We start from the raw sequence: 21,595 nt of genomic DNA, 5'->3' as shown, positions 1-21,595 counted from the left end.
AAAAAGCCCTTTTCTCTATTAAAAATAAAAATGTCTGTCATAATTATATTAAATCAACATTAATTTATTCCAACTAAATATTTGCCTTATTGACTGCAAGTAAACCAACAAATCGAATAATGGAATTTAAATTTGACAAGAGTTCAGTGAGCTTTTATTGCAAAATACTAAAAACTACCTTTTCCGATAGTTCGCAACTCGCAAGGATATCGATAAGCTCAAAATATACCGTGTGTGTGACCAGCGACTAGTATTTTAACTATCGCAATCAAGTTGATATCGATATCAATCGATAGCCTGACAGCTGTAATCGCTGTTCCGCGTGCGAACCCAACGTGTTTTGTCTGTGTTTAGCTAAACAATAAAGTCAACAGATTGAATTAATAAGTTGTGGCCATGCAAAAGCAAAAACCTAAAGGTGCTGGCAAGCCAGGACCACGTCCAGCCAAACGCGACAATCACAAAACCGGAGGAAAACCACAGCATCAATTCAAGCAGAAGCGCTCCAAAGAATTTGCCATCTCGAAATTGGCAGCAACAGATGCAGAAATTGCCGAATTACGTGCAAAATACGCTGACATCGATGCTGGCAGCATTAAAACCTTTTCAGATTTTCCATTCTCACAAAAGACCAAACGAGCGCTCACCGAATCCAAATACACAGTGCCCACGGAAGTGCAACGTCAAAGTATTGGACCCGCTTTGCAAGGCAAAGATGTGCTTGGGGCTGCAATAACGGGCAGCGGCAAAACGTTGGCTTTCCTCTTGCCGGTAGGTGGCGCATTCGCTTTACAATCTGTTTACCTTAAGTTATTGTTGGTTATTTTGTAGGTGCTGGAGCATTTGTATATGCAGAAATGGTCCCGAACCGACGGCGTTGGTGCCATCATCATTTCACCCACACGTGAGCTGGCGTATCAGATCTTTGAGACACTGAAAAAGGTGGGCAAGCATCATGACTTCTCCGCCGGCCTTATAATTGGTGGCAAAAACTTGAAATTCGAACGCACACGCATGGATCAATGCAACATCTTGATTTGCACACCCGGCCGATTGCTGCAGCACATGGACGAGAATCCGCTGTTCAATACCACAACCATGGAGATGCTGGTGCTCGACGAAGCCGATCGTTGTCTGGACATGGGATTTGCGAAGTGTCTCAACTCTATACTGGAGAACTTTCCGCCCGAGCGCCAAACGCTGCTGTTCTCAGCTACACAAACGAATTCACTCGCTGACCTGGCCCGCCTGAATCTTAAGGAGCCCGTCTATGTGGGCTACGAGCAGGCATCCAAGCAGACCACATCGAAAGCGCTCCTTGCGCTGCCGGAGCTGCTGCAGCAGAGCTATGTGGTGTTGCCGCTGGAGGAGAAGATCACCATGTTGTGGTCGTTCATCAAGAATCATCTGAAGCAAAAGATCATTGTGTTCGTTGCCAGCTGCAAACAGGCCAAATATCTCTACGAGATCTTTTGCAAACTGCGTCCGGGTGTTGGTCTCCTGGCGCTCTACGGCACTCTGCATCAGGATCGTCGCATTGCCATCTACGAGGATTTCTTGCGCAAAAGTCATGTCGTGATGTTTGCCACCGATGTGGCATCGCGTGGTCTGGACTTTCCTGCTGTCAATTGGGTGCTGCAACTCGATTGTCCCGAGGATGTGGCACAGTACATTCATCGAGCCGGACGCTCGGCACGCAACAAAACGCGCGGCGAGTGTTTGCTGGTGCTGACGCCCAACGAGGAGAAGCATATGATCGATGCCCTGCAAGAGCAGTTGAATCTGAGCATACGCAACGTACAGATCGATCCCAAGAAGCTGTTCTCGCCACGGGTCAAGATCGAGGCATTCTTGGCACAGTTCCCAGAGTTGCGTGCCTCGGCGCAACGTGCGTTCCTCTCCTATCTAAAGTCTGTGTTCCTGATGCGCAACAAGCGGCTGTTCAATGTTGCCAGCTTGAATCTGGATGCGTATGCGCAATCCTTGGGTTTGGCGGTGACGCCGCGTGTGCCCTTCATACGTCACCACTGGCTGCAGAAGCAGAAGGAGCAACTGCAGCAGCAGGGAGAGAAGAAGGACGAAGAAGAAAACGAGGACGTCGAAGTGGAGCAGCAGAAGCAACAGCAGCTCACAAACTTTGCCTCCGACAGTGAAGAGAGTGGCGACGAGGACGATGACTTCATCAAGATCAAGCGACGCGATCACGACGTCGAAGGTGCTCCTGTGGACTTGGCTGCCTTGGACGCCGTTCGGAGAGCAACTGGAGATGAGGATGAGGAGGAGACGCCGCTGGTGGTGCCCAAACGTGAAGCGAAACTGGTGACAAAGGCAGCGCTGGCAAAGAAGGCGCTGAAAAAGCAATTGCAAGTAAACTCCAAGCTGAAGTTCGACGACGAAGGCGAAACGCTGGCAGATGAACGCAATCAAATGAAGGCGCTGGCCACGAACAAGAGTCAGCAGGATGACGATGGCGGCATCAATTTGATGCTGTCCAAGGCGCTGCTCAATGAGGAGGATCAGTATGATAAACAACGATTCCGCGAGCTCGTGAAAAAGCGTCACAAACTGCAGCGCGAGAAGTTGCGCAAAAAGGTCGAGGAGCAGAAGAGTGACGGCGAAGATGAGAATGAGGAGGAACAGGATGAGATGGCTGTGGACAGCGAGAGCGAGAATTCTGTGGATCTCAGCTGGTTGCCCGATCCCGATAAGATCTACAACAAGAAACCTGGCAGCGGCGTTGAGAAGCAACAGTCAGCTGATGAGCAGGATGATGTGGAGGATGACGATAACGATGATGACAACGATAGCGATAGCGATGACGATAACGATGAGCCAGCGTTTAAGAAATCACGTATCACGCAACGATTAACGTTACTCGATACGGAAGCCATTGCAGCCAATTTGTTGGCCAGCTAAGATGGCGCCACCTGTTGGGGGTTTATAGGGGGGATAATCGATAAACGATAGTTGAATCATTAATAAATAAACAAATATAAAAAATGCAACCGGAAATGCTTCACAAATATTTGGAAAATGCCCACAAATTTATTTTTTGTTTTCTTCTGCTTCTTCTTTCACTCCTTTTATAGCCATTTCGCGCATGTGATACACACGTTTGCGATAGAGAGAGAGAGACACACACCGTGAGATAGAAAGGGATAGATATGAGTTGGTTAGTTAATGGAAGGATACCTTGGAGCGAGGGGCCGGGGGGCTTGTCGTGGGTAGGGGAGATTTGGATATATTGTAGTTTTTGGAGGGCGCGTAAAATTTGCTTTTAAAAATATCATTACACATCACGTCGAATTACATTTTTGTTGAGACATATTTTGTTTTGTTTTTTTTGCATTTCTTTTTTGTTTTCTCTTGTTTTGTTTTTGTTTTGTAGCGTATATAAATAAATGCATACACATACAAGTACATATACATATATAGCTTTGCATCCTGCGTGTATATGTTCATATATACATATATTGTATATACATATATGTATGTATGTATGTGCATGTACATTCATGTACAAATAATGCAATAGACACACATCTATACAAATTATACTATATATTGGTTATTTTGTTTGCGTTTTTTTGTCATTCTCTTCTCTCTGTTTTTTTGTTTTGTTTTGTTTTTTTTTCGCACATCAATTTTTTTTTATTTAGTTTTACTTTTTTTTCTTTTGTTTTTTTGTTGTTTTGCTTTAAGTTTGAGGTCCGTTCAGACACAAGATACACAATTATATAATTAGGTTTATAAAAAATTAATGCTCAATTACAAGAAATAACACTTACGCTTACGTTGTCTACGTTTTTTGTTTTTTTTTTTTGTTTGTTTGCTTTTTAGTTAAAATACACATATATATTGTATATATATATATATAGATATATATGTACGTATATATACATATATATTATATATATATATCGAAGTTGTTGTATATGAGTTTTGTTTTTGTTTTGTGTTTGTTTTTTTTGTTTATTTTTTTGCCATATGTAAGAGTAGAGCACACATTTATAATAGCTGAGAGCCTAGAGACAAAGAGAGTGAGTGAGATAGACAGCATACTGCAATGCTGTTGCATGTCATATGGGCCGCGGGGGGTGGTGGTCACAGGCGAGGATCAGGGCTGGGGGGCGGGGAGTACCATTGTTTTTGGTTTTTTTTGTTTATCAATATTAGCGCTAATTACTTAATACACATGCTTGCCATCTTTTAGACACAATTTGTTTTGCTGCCTGCTTAATACATACACAAACACACACACGCACATAAATACACATAAAAGAACAGGACATTCACTCGCTCGCTCGCACATACACACACACAGACACAGACTCACATACAATAAGAGATTCACATTTAGTTTAGCTGGAATTGGTTTTGAGTTTGCGTTTTAAATTTTGCATTTGCATTTGCGTTTGCGCTTTACTTTGCAGCTCATCTTCGTCTTCTTCGTCTGCTGCTTCGTCCTCTAATTAGACATACATAGCAAATATATAGATATATATGTGTATATGTAATGCTTTAGTTTATGCTTTGTTTATGTGTTTTGTTTTTTCTTATTATTTTCTTGTTCTTTTAACATACAATACACAATTAATACATTTATTGAATTTTTCTCTTCTGACGCCGACGACAAACACACACACCGATGCACACACGCACACACTGAACGAAGCAAGTGTTGGTGAGCAAAGCCAAGTTCAGGAGCGGTTCAGGCGTGGTGCGGGGCGCGTTTGTTGTTGGGCGCTTTTGTTTGTTTTTTTTGTTTTGTTCTTTACGCATTATGCGTTTACATATATCACGGAAACACAACAAAGCCATTAAATACAAAATATGTATATCTATATATGTGTATATATATGTATATATTAAAAATACAAAAAAAAATACAGAATTAAAATACAATAAAATCAGTTAAAATGTGGTTAAATACATGCATATATAGATATACATACACACATATCAAAAAATAAATATATACCCTACTTAACTAATTGGTTGCTCCTCCTCCTCCTCGTCTTCTCTTTATATACTTTTCGTTTCCATATCAAATACTTTACAATACAAACGCATTCACACCCACACACACACGCACACACATACATTCATGCACTCATACTGTTGCGTTTACAAAAAAATGGCGACTTGGCTGCCTTCATTTCATTTTGAAAAGACCCTTCACACTTTTGCAACAAAGTAAAAAGGGTCTCGCTTCTTCTTCTTCTTCTTCTTCTTCTTCTTCTATTTAGCTGTCGTTATTGTGATTTTGTTTTTGTTTTTCCTTTTTAATGATCTGTAAATCGATCGATGGGTTCATGATGGTGCTGCTGCTCCATGAGTGTGTTTAGTCCTCGCAAGCCTTTTTCTTCGCTAGACTCTAGACCATGACAAAGGCATCCTTGCCGCAAAAGAGATACGGGAATTGATCAATCATCGTCTGGACAATGTCCTCGAGATAGGGCCGCAGCTGCTCAAAGTGTCCCATGTCGGTAAAATCGATGGGTATCAAGGTGGGCCACCAGCAAATGGCCAGATTCTTGCTGTCCATGCTGTTCAGCTTTGAGTTATCCGAGACACTATAAGAAATTGATCCACGATTAGATTTAGTCTACTATATATACATATGTAGTAAAAAAGTTTACTTACTGCACAAAGTGCTGGAATATGTATTTGAGTATGGCAAAGTTGATGGTTGGTAATTTTTGCAGCAAGGACTTTAAAGCTATTAAACGGCAGCTGCGATCGGTTTTAACCTCAACATTCAGCTTGGACGAGCCGACGCCACGAGAGCCTGAAGAAGGGAGAAAAGAAGTGAAAAAAGATTAGTATATAAAAAAAAAAACAAGAATGAAAAAGATAAAATTGAGGTATTAATTTTAAAGTATACCAAATTAAGAAACCGCAAAAAATGCTATTAATATACCAAAGGCTATATTCGGTATATTGATATACATTCAAAATATACTAAAGTTTGCAAAATATACCACAACAATTAAGAACCTTTGTAAGTAGACGATCTTTCCCATACAAAAGTATTTCTTAAATACTTCTACAATTTGTTATATGATCGCAACCAAATGAAGGAATCTTAAGGGATAACACCACTGTCGTTTTTTTCTCGTTTTTCCGCCTAATTTTTTTTTACTGTATTCTAGGATACGTAAACTATTTTTTAAGCAAAAAATTGATTTTTTTTTTTAATTTTAATGATGTTACCAATCAAAAAGGGTTTAATTCTATAATTTGGTTCATTCTTTTTTGTCTTTCGGTTTTCTTGTTATCTTTCCCCTATTCTTCTCTTGCTACCCACCCGCAATCTCTTCGAGCTCCTTGATGATGTCCTTGCTGAACAGCGGCGGCAAACGTTTCGAGAAGAAATCTTTGAGCGCCGTGGCCACAGCATTCACTGGAATATCGAGCACATCAATCACCGTGTTGGTATCTAAAAAAGTCATTAGAAACAATATTCATATTATAATCCAATTGGGGACTCGAGAGATTTATGCGACGTACCCTCTTCAAAGCGCTGGAAGAGCATGTCGACGTGAGCTCTGCTGCCGGGGACACGATAAATGCCCTCAGAGTCGAGACCTTCCTTCTCAATGAACTCCACGCACTTGATGAGGAAAATGGGAATCTCGTCCTTGTCGGATGTGATCATCAGTTTGCCAAATTGTGCCTCGGTTGTCTCGGTCAGACCCTTGGCATTTTGTTTGAGCTTACGCTTCAGCTTCTTTTCCTGCTCCTTTTCACGCTCCTGTTGCTTGCGCAATCGTGCTGTCTCCTCCTTGATGCGTCGCTTCTCCAGCTTCTCAAAGTCCTTCAAGCATTTGGCATTCATATTGAACTCCGGCGAATTCTCCGCACCAAAAATACCCGCTGCCGTTAACTCGGGCACCATGGAATACTACAAATTGGCAAAAGATTAATATTCAGATTGTTTGAATGCAATGAATTTATGAGCAAACGTTCTCACCTCGGGCGATTTGTCGCTCTTCATGAAGTCGGGCACAGCCTCAGCTTTTTCTACAGGCAGAAAGCGAGTGAGAAAATGGGAAAAATGAGAAAGTTAGAGGGAAGTTCTTAATAGTTAAGATATAAATGTAAATGGGAATGCTACGACTAAACATATTTTAGAACTAGGATACGTTAATAAAATAAAATACTAAATGATAATAATCAATCAGAAGTTATTCTTAAGTAAGTTCAAATGAAATACTTAATTATAATAATCATTTTAGAAGTTTTAAATTATACTAATAATTATAAAATTTACAAAGGATTCACAAAAAAAACAAGAAAATCTTAGCGCCTGTTACACATTTTCAATAAAAGCAAAAACAGTGCCGCTTTATCGTTAAAATATACCAAATTAATATACCAATTGCTATATTTAGTATATGGGTAATTAAGAATTTACGTTTCCTTTTCGTTTTTTTTCCCTCAATATTTGGGGGAATATAATAAAAATAGTTTAAGTCGGTATAAGTACGTAAAACATAACGTAATCTTAACACAGACCATCTTAAATGAGAACTAATTAAGTGAAATGAAATGAAATAAAAAAGAACACGACACATACTCTTCTCACCTGCAGCGGCAACGGCGGCCATGCGCTGATAGTGCGACGGTATCTCCGGGGGACTGACGTAGGATCCAAAGGGAGGAACGCGTGGCGTTTGCACCGGAATGGCGACCTTCTTCTTTTTGTTCTTCTTGGTAGTAGCAGCCTTCTTGTTGGCCTTGTAATAGGCGTTCTGTTGTCGCACCCGACGCTCCGTCGAGCTGGCGCAGCTATCCGACTCGGTACAGTCTAAAGAAAAAGTTTGGGAGAGAGAAAGAGAGTCCGATATTACAATCCAGAAAGAATCCAGTATTCAAGAGGGACCTTTCAACTTTACCAGGCTAATTAAGAATGAGTCTAGTCTTCAAAAAAGACCTTACTAGGACAATCAAGAAAGAGTTTACTATTCAAGAGACCTTTCAACTCTACCAGGACACCAGGACAATAAAGAAAGAGTCTTGTATTCAAAAGTGACCTTTCGGTATTATCAGGATAATCCGGATAAATAAGAGTCTAGTATTCAAGAGAGTTCATTCAACTTTTACCAGGATAATCAAGAAAGAGTCAAGTCTTCAAGAAAGACCTTCCAACTTTACCAGGACAATCAAGAAATAGTCAACTATTCAAGAAAGACCTTTCAGTATTACCAGGATAATTAAGAATGAGTCTAGTATTCAAGAGAGACCTTTTTACTTTACCAGGACAACCAGAAAAGAGTCTAGCATTCAAAATAGACCTTTCAGTATTACCAGGACAATCAAGAAAGAGTAAGGGTATTTGAGAAAGAGCTTTCAAGTTTACCAGGACATTCAAGAAAAAGTTTACTATTCAAAAGAGACCTTTCTACTTTACCAGGACAATCAAGTAAGAAATTAGTATTCAAGAGGGACCTTTGAACTTTGAGGACAATGAAGAAGAAGTGTAGTATTCAAGGGAGTCCTTTCAACTTAATCAGGATACCAAAACAATCAAGAAAGAGTTAACTATTCAAGAGAGACCTTTCAATATTACCAGGACTCTCAAGAAAGAGGCTAGTAGTCAAAAGTGAACTTTCTACTTTACCAGGACGTTTACTAATTCTGTATAACATCGAAAATATAAATCGTAAAATTCCTTACCTTCGTTTTCGTAGATTTGTTCGTACTCGGCCAGCTCCTCGGAGTCCTCGTCCTCGCCATCGAGTTGAGCGTGATCGTAACGCTTGGCATCCTTATCGCCGCCAACACCAACACCAACAATGCCATCGCTTCCGACACCGCCGACGCCACCCAAATAGGATTCACCCATGCTGCCGCTGCTGGTGAAATTCATTTTGGCGACGGCATCGCTGACCAGCTGAAAGTTCTTCATATTCAGCTTGCCCGGTTGCTGTGTGGGTAGCGTGAAAGTTGAGGAGCTCATGGCACAGTTTCGACTGGGCGCTTCACCCACCTTAAGCGTTTGGCTCGGTCCCTTGGGCCGTATCTTATTCAAATTGGAATCAATGTGCCGCCTCCCTGTGGTATAAGCATGCGTCGATCCGCTGAAATTATTCCATATCGAGTTCTTGTTCATGTTGCTGCGACGCGGATCGTTCTTATCCTCGAGCCATTCTGCAATTATGCCGCGATCATAAAACAATCAAAATTTCATGTGTTCAATTGATGACAGAACAATAAGAGAGAAAAATATAAATAATAAAAAAAAACACTAAGCACTAAGAGCAGCTAAGAAAGGAACGAGCAGTGCAGTCGGGGTAAGTGGTGAGAGGGGAGAGGAAGAGGCAGGGAGTACTTTTTTTTTTCTTTAGTCTAATACTAAGTGCTCTAGGCTCTACGGCAACAAAAAGGCGGGCGACTCTCCAAAGTGTATTTTTTGTTGGTTGGGAAGAGGGGGGAAGAGCGTGAGTGAGGTAGAGAGAGAGAGAGAGATTGAGAGAGGCAGCTACAATTCGTGCAGGAATGTGTATGCATGTGTGTGTGTGTGTGTGTGTGTTAGACAGAGAGAATGGTACAGAGAGAAGACAGACAGACAGAAATGCGGGAAGAAACGACTAAGAGTGAGAGAGAGAGAGTGGAATGTTAACCTGCATCATGGGTGGCCAATGAATCCTTCGACCCGCTGACATCCGCTGCTTATGAAATGCATGAATAGGATAAAAAGGAAACGAAACGAAAGAAGAACGACAACAACAAGAACAACAAGAAGAAGACACAACGAAATTATAATTGGCATCAAAATTGATCGATATCAGTTTTCGAAGCTCAACTTTCGGAGCTTTCTCATCTAAGCTTAAAGTTAGATTCACAACGCAAAAACTAACAACAAAAAAGAAAACCAAACAAAACGGAAACGAATTTAAGAAGCAAAGCAAAAACACGCACAAAAATCATACGATAAATGAAGAAAGCAAACGAAATCGATAACGATAACGCTGTACTTTTGTAAGTGTGCCGAGTAGAGTTGTTGTAATTTGTACATTTTGTCATTTTGTATGTGGCGTAATGGAACAAAACACATCCAACAACAGCAACAAAAGCCAAGCTATCGATTAATCGAATGTGAATTATTCGCTTCACAATTCGACTACGCGAGACCCTTTTAAACTGAGTTCAGCTATAAAGAAGTGATTCATTTCGAACTTAGCACAGATCAAAAGCAGTTGAGTTTTTCCCAGATAAGTATGCCCGCAAATCTTTGCAGTTCTCGGTATTTTATTCGATTACAATTCTTTTCTGTAGTAAGTAGTTTACTTTCTTTTTATTAAAGATGTGCATCTTTTTCGAATCTATAAACTTCCAATTACGCCTACTGCAAACGGGTTTCAGCTGACAATCTGGTATATTTTGAATGCAGTACTATATTAATATACCAAATACAACGTTTAGTATTTTTTTAAAAGTATTTTGTTGTATATTTTGTACTCTATGGTATAATTTTAATATAGTACTATATCCATTATAGCATTTGGTATTTTGTGGTATATTGTTTGGTATATTTTAAGAAAAAATACCACACTGTTATTATGTCTAGCGGGTATCTCACAGTCGAGCACACTCGCCTTATTACTATGGATCTTAGTAGCTTTGGCTAGCAATCTGGTATATTTTGCACTATACGGCATATTTTGTAGTATTATATCGATTTACCGAATATAGTTTTCGGTATATTTTAGTATCTACTGGTTGTTATTCAAGTTGAATATCGGAAAAAACCTAGGTAATAATTTGTAAGTCTATAATTGTTTATAATATCTGAAATCTAAGCTTTGCTTCGACTTTTGATGCTGCTGTAGAGTATAAAGGTATCTTTATAGAGGAGTTGCGAATATTGAGCGCAACGTGACGTTTTTGTTGTCGAGACACACAATATCAATTGCAGGTAAAATATGTACATACAAAAGCGAGACAAAGAGCAACAAAAATACAAGGATATATAATACAGAGAATTGGCGATTGGCGCGATTTTACAAATTTTTGTATATATACAAAATACGTATTATGTACATAGAACAATCGTGAGTATAGTATTAAAAAATCTATATGTATGCTATTTATGTTTGTTATTTATGTACATGGAGGAGAACGAAAAGGTTCGCGAATTGCGATTATTATTCACAGTTTGCGTTTCGCATACAAAATGAACACAATGAACGTAGGCAAAAGGAAGAGCAATAGAACCAAAAGGAAGACTTCACAAAATAACAAACGAATAAGAAGAAGAAAAAAACGATTACGAATAAGAATACGAAACGTAAGCGAAATTCGAATGGAAATCAAGAGCGTTTTGAATTGAATTGAATTGAATGTTTACGATTAAACGAGTATATAAGAAAATATTCAATTAGTTAGATTACATGTTATTTCTTCCAAACTTGATTCTGAAGCCGAAACGAATTGACTCTTATATGTGCATGTAATGAGCTGATGATCTGGAGGGGCTGGCTCTGGAGGAGTTGTTGGAGGAGGGAATATCTGGAATCCTGTTTTTTTTTTTTTTTTTTTTTTGGTATTTATAATAATTTTTTTGGTTTTTTTTTGGTATGCAATAGGCAATGACAACAACAAATACACACACACAGAGATAAATCGATATAAAAAAACACAAAAAAATATATGTAATTGTTATACGGTTAATCATTAATCAGATGTAATCATTATAAGAGATCATTAGAGAGTACTTATATAGATATATAGTATGATACGGGGGACGAGACAACGCGAATACTCTGCCTAAAGTTTAGCTTTCTGCTTGACTTTGTAAATTATATTAACCCTCTAGTGCCCAATTTTTTTTTGTGTTTCTTATCTCTTAACAGTAAAGGATTATTCTCAATTTTTTGTTTGCTGTTGTACGTATTGAGACTTATAAGAAAAAAACTTTAGATCGCCTTGTTTTGCTTCCTAGAGACTATCAGCAAAATTATAGTTATTTTATGTTGAACAACAAACTTCTTAAAGTATTAAAGCAAAACATTTTTTTAGTCGGGTTTTTGCCAAAATAATTATTTTGACCAAATTGCACCTTTTTTTCAACTTCAAACGATATCAGTAGCTGACGAAAGCTCTGACATCTATAGCAATAAACATAATTTTTGGACTTCCCTGAATTAGAAAAATTATGAGTGAAGATCAAAAGCAATAAGTACTGTGAATAACGGTGCTTGAAAGGCGGTCTTGGGGACTAGAGGGTTAAATTCGTTCAGTTCAAATAGATATTACTATAAACGACTAAGTGGAAAACCTTGAAATATTATTGAAAAGTGAAAGCAACCATTTCTTTTAAACCGAATAAGAACAAAACTTTTGCTTAGCTTTCTTTTCTGTCGGTTTAAATTCGAAATTCTGTATTCTAACTGCAACTTTCTTTTCATAACTAATATACTTTTCTTGTTTCTGAGGCGTCTCGAGTGATTCGATTCATGACAATACGTTTTTTTTTTTATGTACAATTGTTATGATATTTTTAAAACTGAGGGAGACGACGACGCATGATAAAAGATGATATACATATCGATTTTATGGTTGAATGTCGTATAACTGAGGTGTCAATTGATTGGACAATATATAGAGAGAGAGCGAGAGAAATATATATAGAGAGAGAGATAGAGAGAAAGGGGGCTGAGAAGTCAACGATGATGGAACTTACTTTGATGCAGGTGCTTGGGTTTTTCGTTGTTGTCATCATAGATTTCATCTAAAGATATATCTCTTTCTTCTGCAAAATAAAATATAAAAAAAAAACAAAGAGATTTAGAAAATTCGAAAAACGTAAAAGAAAGAAATATCGCGCTTACCATTTAATGAGTTGAGAGATCTTGTAGGAAGCATTTCGTAATTCTCACTGCCGGAACCATCTGTACCAAGTGTATTGGATAGCATATAGCTTTCGTGTCTCGGTGGCGGACGTGGCATTTGATTAACTGAATTCTCAAGCGTGCCTTCGCCCGAATCTAAAGTAATTGACTCCTCCACATGCAGATTCTCCACCTCGTATTTGTTGTCCCAGGCCGTCTTCAGGAATGGATTATAAAAAGGCAACTGAAAAGGAAAGTAAAGTTAGTATAATAGAAAGTAAAATGCATTCTCTGAGCACTTACACTTCACATACTGATCGGCGGAGAAGGTCATGAAGCTGCCCTTGAAGCGATCGGCCAACGCATTGCCCTCGGTGATGAGAAACTGGCAAATCTCATTGTTGAAGAACGCATTAACGCCGCCGCTCTCCGTTACCGCCACAATTTGCAATGGAATGTTGGCATTCTGTGCTGCCAAAATGCTGAAAAGAAAAGGTAGAAGAATAACATTCAGTCTATACACAGTGGCAGGCAAAGTTTTGCTACTCACTTGAGATTGGCCAGCGAAGAGCGTCGTTTGGCCGAATAGATGTAAATATAGCCGTGGATGAGCTCATCGCGATACTGATTGGTGCCATGATACGATGACAAAATAAACTCAACGCGTCGCTTCGCATCGCCAATAAAGACATCAACAACGATGCAATGCTCGTTGGCCTTGACCAAACTGGACTCGGCCAACAATGGCTGGACAATGTTCTCGATGTCATACTGATCGCCGCAGTAGATGCAAACCAAGATGCGTAGATCGGTGTGATTGGACGATGGATATGGCTCGTAGCTTTTCATTTCGCTCAATTTGAGCGATAGAATGACAATGTTGAGTATATCGTAGACGTATTTCTGATGATTTTGCGTATGATCAATGAAATCGCAGTGCAACATTTCCGATAGACGCATTCCCTCGCTGCGCAAATACTCGACTTCGTTCTCCTTGAGATCCTGCGGCTGATAGACCAACACAATCGGTAGATTCTCAAACTTATCCTCCAGCTCGAGATTGCAGAGCAAAGTGCGCTCCAAGTTGTCTTTGAGCGTCTCAAACGATTGCTGATTAGAGTACACACAAATCAGACCTGAAAAACGATTCGAAAAAAAGCAATCAAAATCGATATTCAAAATCATTTTATAATCCCATACTGACCACTCGAATAGACGTCGATGGCCTTGAAGGCCTCCATGTCGCCGTTCGCAATGCGATAGTTGAGATAATATGTTTGATTCTCGTAGATGTATTCGCCCTTGCTGCCCGTGCAGATGCGTATATCGTTGAGCAGATCACTGGCCAAATGCTCCGAGCCCACGATCAGCAGATTCAATGTTCGATCGCTGCCACTTCCAGGTGTCGATTTCCAACCCCCTCCAACTTGTCCCCCAGCATGTGACGACTTGTGATTGCCAGCCGAAGATTTGTCGGAGAGCACCTCCTCGATCAAGTTATCAACGCAATTGTTGAAGAACGGACAATGATCACGTATGGGGCAATGGATGAAGCGCAAATGCTGCACCAGCATCACTCGTCGCTCCTGATCCAAGCGATCGAGCATCTTGTAACGCGAATCCTCCTGTATCACATCCGTGATTTGCCGGACATCCTCTTGCGTGATGATATCAACGTTCTTGAACTGCAGAAAGTATTGCGCATGCTCCAGCAGCAGCTCAACGAAATTCTGTTTGCTCTTCTCAATGATCTCATCCTGATGTATATCGTAGATCTGTTGGCAATCGTGCTCCGACAGCGCCTCGAAGCACTCACGACCCATGAACAGTACCCGAACCTCCGACAGCTGCTTTCCGGGCGTCACGAAACCGGACTCCTCCAGCAGCATCTTGAACTGTTGCTTCCAGCTACGAAACGACAATGGCAAAAGAATATGGTCAAGAAAGTAAAAAATTAAAACTTTGTTTGCAGTGATGAATAATACTTCATAAACGAAGTATAATATATTTTACTTTCGAGTAAGAAGAGAAAAGTTATTCAGCCTAAGATGAATCTATGATGAATCTATCTATCTATCTACATGTAATATATTTAAAACCTTTAGAGAAAAGTCAAAGGCGGCCGTAACAATAAATGCAATTTAGTTCTTACATGTATATATGGAATATAATCGGACAATCTCGTATATTTTCCACTCTGTGGTATATTTTTAATGTCAATATCAATAGCATTTAATATATTTTAGTATTTTAGAGGTATACTTTGTACAGAGAAAAGTCAAAGGCGGCCGAAGCAATAAATGCAACTTTGTTCTTAAATGTATATAAGTTATATAATCTGAGAATCTGGTATATTCTCCACTCTATGTTATATTTTCAATGTCAATATCAGTATGCCAACAGCATTTAGTTTAGTTTAGTGTTTTTGAGGTATATTTTGGTTTCTATGGTATATTTTAATTATAATATTATATAAATATACTAAGTAAAAATATACTGAGTAAATTGTTTAATATTTTGCAGTATATTCATTTGGTATAAAATAAAAATAATACCGCACTGTTTTACTTTCATTATAATGAGTAGTGGGTATCTCATAGTCTTCTGCAATCGAGCGTGCTCGACTGTGCGATACCCGCTAGAATTTTTAAAATATGCGCATATATTAGAGTATTTTTGGTATATCGATAGAGCACTACTTTGAAGGTATACCATAAATATTCGGCACGCATTTCAAATAAAGCCATATTCTAAATGTGTACCAAATTAATATACCAAAAAATTCTGCAAATATACCGCGGACTATATTTGGTATATATGTAGATATGTTGCTACATTAAAAATATACCATAAAATAGAATATTTAACAAATTATCAGCCAAACCCTTTGAGCTGTACACAATTATTTCGTAAAATTTTAAACATTTATTTCACCCTTCGGTTAGCGGGTATAATACACGACTAAAGGTACATCCATGCATAACATTCAGCTATAAAAGTTATGGTCAGTAACTCGCACGTAATTGAATCCAAGAAAGCCTATTGGCTTAGAAATTTGTTGTCAGTTTCGCTGATCTAAAACTTGTATTGTTGGAATATTGTATATAGTGTAGAGAGTATCTCAATTTCAAATTGCAAAAGCAAAAGTATCTACATTCACACTGTGTTGAGGTGTCAGCTACATACGAGATAAGTTGCAGCAAAGTTTCAATGATCAATTACTAGATACAAATTGTATCTAATTACAGACGACTGTGACTCAAAGAAGAAAAATATGTGCGATGCTTGTGCACAATTCTAAGATACTAGTTGCGACATAACAATTTACTAATTACTACAAAATATCTGCTGATCTAATACTGAAATGCGAGATGCTTTTGAGTTAACTGCTGATTCAAGCTTGAGATATGTATTAGATGCATAATTGTAGCTGAGTTGCTAATAGAGAAATGCGCAGCTCAAGGGGCTGATGACTAAGAGAAGACCTAAAAGAGAGATCGTATGATCAAATATACAGATCTACTATAAGGAATTTACTTAAACTATCTTGAGCAGATCAAATATACAGACCTACTATAAGAAATTTAATGAAATTATCTTGAAAAATCGATTTACTGAAGAACTTGACTACTGACCGTGAAGATCGTTTTGGGTAAACATTTTACTGATCGAGCATAAAGTAAAGGCGATAAAACTTAACTAGATAAATGTATCTCCAAAGTAATATACTGCAAATTATTGGTATTATAATTTGAAAACAAAGAAGTTAACTACTGATCGTAAAGATCATTTAGAGTAAACATTTTACTGATCGAACATAGTGTAAACTCAGTAAAATTTAACTAGATAAATGTATCTTTAAAATAATACACTGCAATTTATTGATCGATCGATGTCGATTGATTGATCACTCACCCGATCTTCTTCTTGTCCTGCTGCACCGAGTTCAAGTAGTTGCGGAAGACGGTCTCGGCCTCGTTCGTCTCGAGGACATCGAACGGTATACGCGCCTCATCCTCAGCCTCATCCATGTCCAATAGCTCGGTCCATGTGGCCTGCGGACACTCGAAGAAATACTGCTCGAACTCAATGTGATTCTGCAGATAGTTGCGAGCACATTCCCACGCATCATCATCGCTAATATTGAGCGCACTGATATCGGGCAGCAGATACTCGAGGGCCAATGCAAACTTATCCAAATATTGATGCAGCTTCTTGTTGAGATGATCGTCGCGCAGCTTCTTCATGTGGCGACGGAACAACTTCTGACCGGCCTCGTGTCCAAAAATGTTGAGGAACTCGTTCCATTCGCGATACTGCGACAGCATCTTGGAGCCCTGTGACCACAGCACATGATAATCGGTAATTTGATTGCGTATCAGCCGCGTGACCGCCTCCGATCGGATGTCGAGAAGTTCTTTGCGTGATTTCGCCGATTCCTGATATGAAATGATCTTGACGCGATTCTTCACCTTATCGATCATTTGGGCAAGCATCAGAAATGCGAGATCAATGTTGATGCTCTCGTGCGCCGATGTCTCAATCAACTGCACCGTACTCTTGTAATCCTTCCGTTGACTGATCTTCTCCGCCTCCCGCACATACAGCTCATAGGCATCATCGTTCTTTGTGGTCACCAGCACAAGGGGTTTCTTGTTCTTCAATATATTCGCAATGGCATTCTGGACAAACTCCACCTGTTTCTCCACACTGCGATTGGGCACGGGACTCACATCGAAGACAACGACGAAGCCATCGATACTCAGCCGACCGTCGGGCATCACTTTCTGTTCGTATTCCTTTTCGATGCCCAGCTGATTTTTGCATATGTACATGAGTTTCTCAGCGGAGAAGACTTTGGTGGCGGTGCAACGCTTCAGATATGGATCCATTTTGCCCACTTTGAAGGCCTGGAACGTCGAATCGTCCATGAACTCGGTCTGCTCAATGATATTGAAATTGTATTCGACGCCTTCGTCGGTCGTTTTGCGCACCTCGCCCCAATAGAGAAAGTGATCATTGTTCACGATGCGACCGCTGAAATCGCTCTGGCTGAGCACTGATATGTGATCGATAAAGTAATCGTCGGCCATCGGCCGCATAAATCTGTTGCACAAACATGACTTGCCCACGCCCACCTGGCCGCGATCCTTTTCGGTCCCGGATAGTCCAATGACCGAAATGTTGAATTGACGCATCTTGACGCACCTGTCGGAAGGGAGGCAAACAAAAAGCAATTTAGTTGGGGGGTTCGATTGGCAGATTCCCTGCTAGGGTATACTTGACTAGCAGATACCCTGTAGTATAGAGCAAACATCATTTTTCTTACTTCACTTGACACATTTTCAATTAAAAGATACAACAAAATTGATAGGTAGGTTTGACTGACTAACGAAGGCACACAAACAAAAAGCAATTAAGTTGGGGGGTTCGATTGAAAGATACCCTGTTTTTAATATCACTAGGGTATGCTTGACTATCAGATACCCCGCTTTTTATATCACTAGGATATGGTATTAAAGATACCCTGTATTATCGATCAAAAATAATTTTCATTACTTCACTTATCACATTTTCAACTAATTCAGTCACTTTCACAAAGATACAACAAAAGTGGTACGTAGGTTTGCCTGACTAACAGATACTCCGTATAATTAGGCAAAATGAATTCCTTTTGCATTACTTTTAAAAGTTAATCAAAGTGAATCCCAGTGAATCACTTTATAATTATTCTTTATATTAAATGGAGAATGCTAGACTAGCAGATACCCTATAGATTTAACACTTTGAAATAATTGATTTAACGTTATTTAAAACATATTATAATAATATATAATATTAATATCGCATAAATCGAAAGACAGTTGTCCTAGAATCATTTCGAAGCCTAGAACAAAGACAAACCCCAATTTGAATTCAACACTAATAAAACAGATTGATCGACCACCAGTTACCCTTTTATTATCTAATAAAAACCTTCAAGCTTTGCTCATAAGTATTTATCAAAAATATATAGGAATACAATTAATAGATTGCTCTATCGCTAGCTATTTGTGATTATCATTGGATTACAGAGATAGTGTGAAACGTACAATGTAAAACTTGCAACTCCTTTGCTATTCTTTCAGTCTATGATAAGAAAAGAAAAACCAAAAACAACAGCGGCGATAATAATAACAAGCGCAACCACAACAACAACAACAACAACAAGCGCCACAAGAAAGAAGAGGCAGAGAGAGGGACTGAGGAACTGGGGACCGCATAGGGATACATCCACGACTGGACATCTCCGCTGAGAGGAACTGAGAGCTGTGCTGTGCTGAGAGACTGCGCTGAGCGCAGGCACACACGAACACACGAACAATTTATACGCACACACAGCCGGCGCAGGCGAATGCAAATTGCCACCTGCCCCCACCTCCCTTCCTTCATTCCTTTTCATCTCGTACTCACGCGCCCTATGCACACACACACACACACACTGACACACGCACACAGTTTGTTCAGTTTCAATTAAACAGAATTGTGAAATGTTTTTTTTTTCATCTCATTTGTTTGTTTTATACCTCGCTCTTGTTTTTTTGATTTTGTTTGTGTTATTTTTTTTGTTCAGTTGCACAACATTATTAATTATTAATGTTAAGATAGTGTGTTGTTTTTGTGGTAATTTGCACACAAAAATGTCTGGCAACAAACTGAAAAATCCTTTTTCGGCTACGGCTGCTGCGCTGCTCCTGCTGACAAACGGCAACTAAGCTAGAAATACAGAGAGCGCACACAACTGACCAGCAAGCTGAGCAGAGCAGAGCATAGAGCAGGAAAACACAACAGGGGCACACTGGCTGCTAGAGAGCACACACACAAACACACGCATGCATATGCAGAGCCAACGAGAAAGAGCGTGCTCAAATAAGGTAGGTGGACGAGGCGAGAGAGCACAGTGTGTGTGTGCACAGGTTGAGAGAGAGCAAGCAGTGAAGCAAAAGCAAAAGCGTGAGAGGGAGCATCAAAAGTTCGGTAAAATGTGGGTGGCTTTGTTGTTGTTGTTGTGTGTGCATTTTTGTTACTTTTATCCTGCTCTTTTGACTGCTGCTGCTGCTGCTGCTCTCTCTGTCTCTGGGGCTGTGAATGAAACGCAAATCCTACAAGCAATTGCAACTGTATATGTGCGTGTATGTGTGGGTGTGTACTTCAATAAAAATCAACATCACTCGAACTTTAATTGAGTTTTTCCGGCTATATAAGAATTACACAAATATGCAGTCAATGTTGACGTCGCATTTGATGGGGAAAGTGCAGCTGCTGCTTGCTGCAAGAAGTGCAAGTGCAGCACGCAGAATCATCAAGTTCGCTTCATGCTGAGATGTGCTAAGAGTTTCCCAGCAACAGATTTCCTGTACAACACATACACACACACACACGCACACATATGTATGTACATTCCCGGGCTGCACAACAATAACAAAAGCAACAACTACGATAACGACAGCAACGACGACGACGTCGACCCTTGTTCAAAACTCTCTTCCTCTCGCTCTCTCTCGCCTTGCGTTGCCATACACGTTTTGTTGTTGTTGTTGATTTCGTCTCAATTGTCTTGGGCGCAGGAGTGGGCGTTTCGGGAGAGCCAAAGAGGGGAGGCAGTGGTGGCCAAGGCAGAGCGAGAGGGAGAAGGAACGTTTCAGCTGCATGTGCAGCGAATGTTTAATGTGTGTCCAGTCAATTTTTCGTAACTTCATTGAGTTTTTTAGCCAGCCCCAACTACTGTGTATGTGTGTGTATATGTGTGTGGTGCAGAGGGGAACGAAGGGGGCGACAGACACTGTGTGATTACCTGCAACTGCGCACAAAGAAAGCGGCGGGGCGCAAAGAAACAGAAACGGAGTAGCAAAAAAACTAGAGTCCAGTGGTCGATTCACCGATTCCGATAGCGTTGTGTGTGCGCGTTTGTCTGTGTGTGTGTGGAGATGGTGACTGTGTTGTGGATGCTGCGAATGGCATCCAAATGTCTTCTTCTAATACTCCTTTCCAGCCATCAGTAGCAACAGCATCCACACACACATACACTAACAGAAATACACACACTTATGCATACTAACAATCTGAAATCACAATGCAATCACTGGATGTATTTATTTTGATGCACAATATAATTATGAATTGCCCACTGCGGAACTCTATGAAATGTGTTACAAATTGGAGTTTGTTCACTTATGTATATTATTTGCTTTAATTATTTTCCAACCAAAGCCAGCAGCAGTCACAAAACACATACCACCTCAACAACACTGGCACACACACACACACACGCGCGCAGCAAAGACACAAGAGAGAGAGGAAGAAAGAGCGAACGTGTATACAACAAGACAATTACGAATCAGCATCGTAAATACAACAAAAAATGAAGTGAAGCCAAATGGGAGAGAGCGAGAGAGAAAGAAAAACTTCCGACGCAAGTGAAAAATTTTGAGGCGTAAACGACATTTTTCGCAATGGAAATGCCACCTGCCGTTTACAACACCGATATCATTTACTCACAATTATTGCACTTGCACAGCTCCAATGCGTTTTGAACCGTATTTAAATTAAGAGAAACTATTTTATTTTAAATTTTCTCATCCGAGCGTAGCTTAAACTGCAAAAACAACTCTGCAGCCAGCGTGACCGGAGATTGAGTTTAAAAAGCGGACTAATTGATGTCGCAAGAAATGCTTATAAAAAAAATGAGCTGGTAACACTCCAAATGCTACAATCGT

At 39.7% G+C, this 21,595-nt stretch overlaps 2 protein-coding genes across 2 annotated transcripts; one reads left to right on the top strand and one right to left on the bottom strand.

The window, feature by feature from the left end:
* The first annotated feature begins 300 nt into the window (after positions 1-300).
* On the top strand, positions 301-3,003 carry LOC133848965 (probable ATP-dependent RNA helicase DDX10). The gene is made up of 2 exons (XM_062284740.1): positions 301-771; positions 832-3,003. Exons 1-2 carry the CDS (start codon positions 397-399, stop codon positions 2,914-2,916), a joined length of 2,460 nt encoding a protein of 819 aa, XP_062140724.1. The 5' UTR covers positions 301-396; the 3' UTR covers positions 2,917-3,003.
* Positions 3,004-3,369: 366 nt separating this feature from the next.
* Positions 3,370-21,530, bottom strand: LOC133848961 (rho GTPase-activating protein 190). The gene is given in 14 exon segments (XM_062284728.1): positions 3,370-5,576; positions 5,647-5,791; positions 6,311-6,442; positions 6,514-6,907; positions 6,977-7,026; positions 7,583-7,813; positions 8,683-9,156; positions 9,630-9,674; positions 12,692-12,760; positions 12,840-13,321; positions 13,390-13,975; positions 14,044-14,747; positions 16,755-18,047; positions 21,378-21,530. Coding segments are annotated over 13 exon segments (4,794 nt in total). The 5' UTR covers positions 18,038-18,047; positions 21,378-21,530; the 3' UTR covers positions 3,370-5,377.
* Between the last annotated feature and the right edge of the window lie 65 nt (positions 21,531-21,595).

Source organism: Drosophila sulfurigaster, chromosome X (genome assembly GCF_023558435.1).
Source record: "Drosophila sulfurigaster albostrigata strain 15112-1811.04 chromosome X, ASM2355843v2, whole genome shotgun sequence".
Taxonomy (NCBI): Eukaryota; Metazoa; Arthropoda; class Insecta; order Diptera; family Drosophilidae; genus Drosophila; species Drosophila sulfurigaster.
The sequence above is the reverse complement of the archived record's forward strand: the minus strand, read 5'-3'. Positions and strand labels throughout refer to the sequence as shown.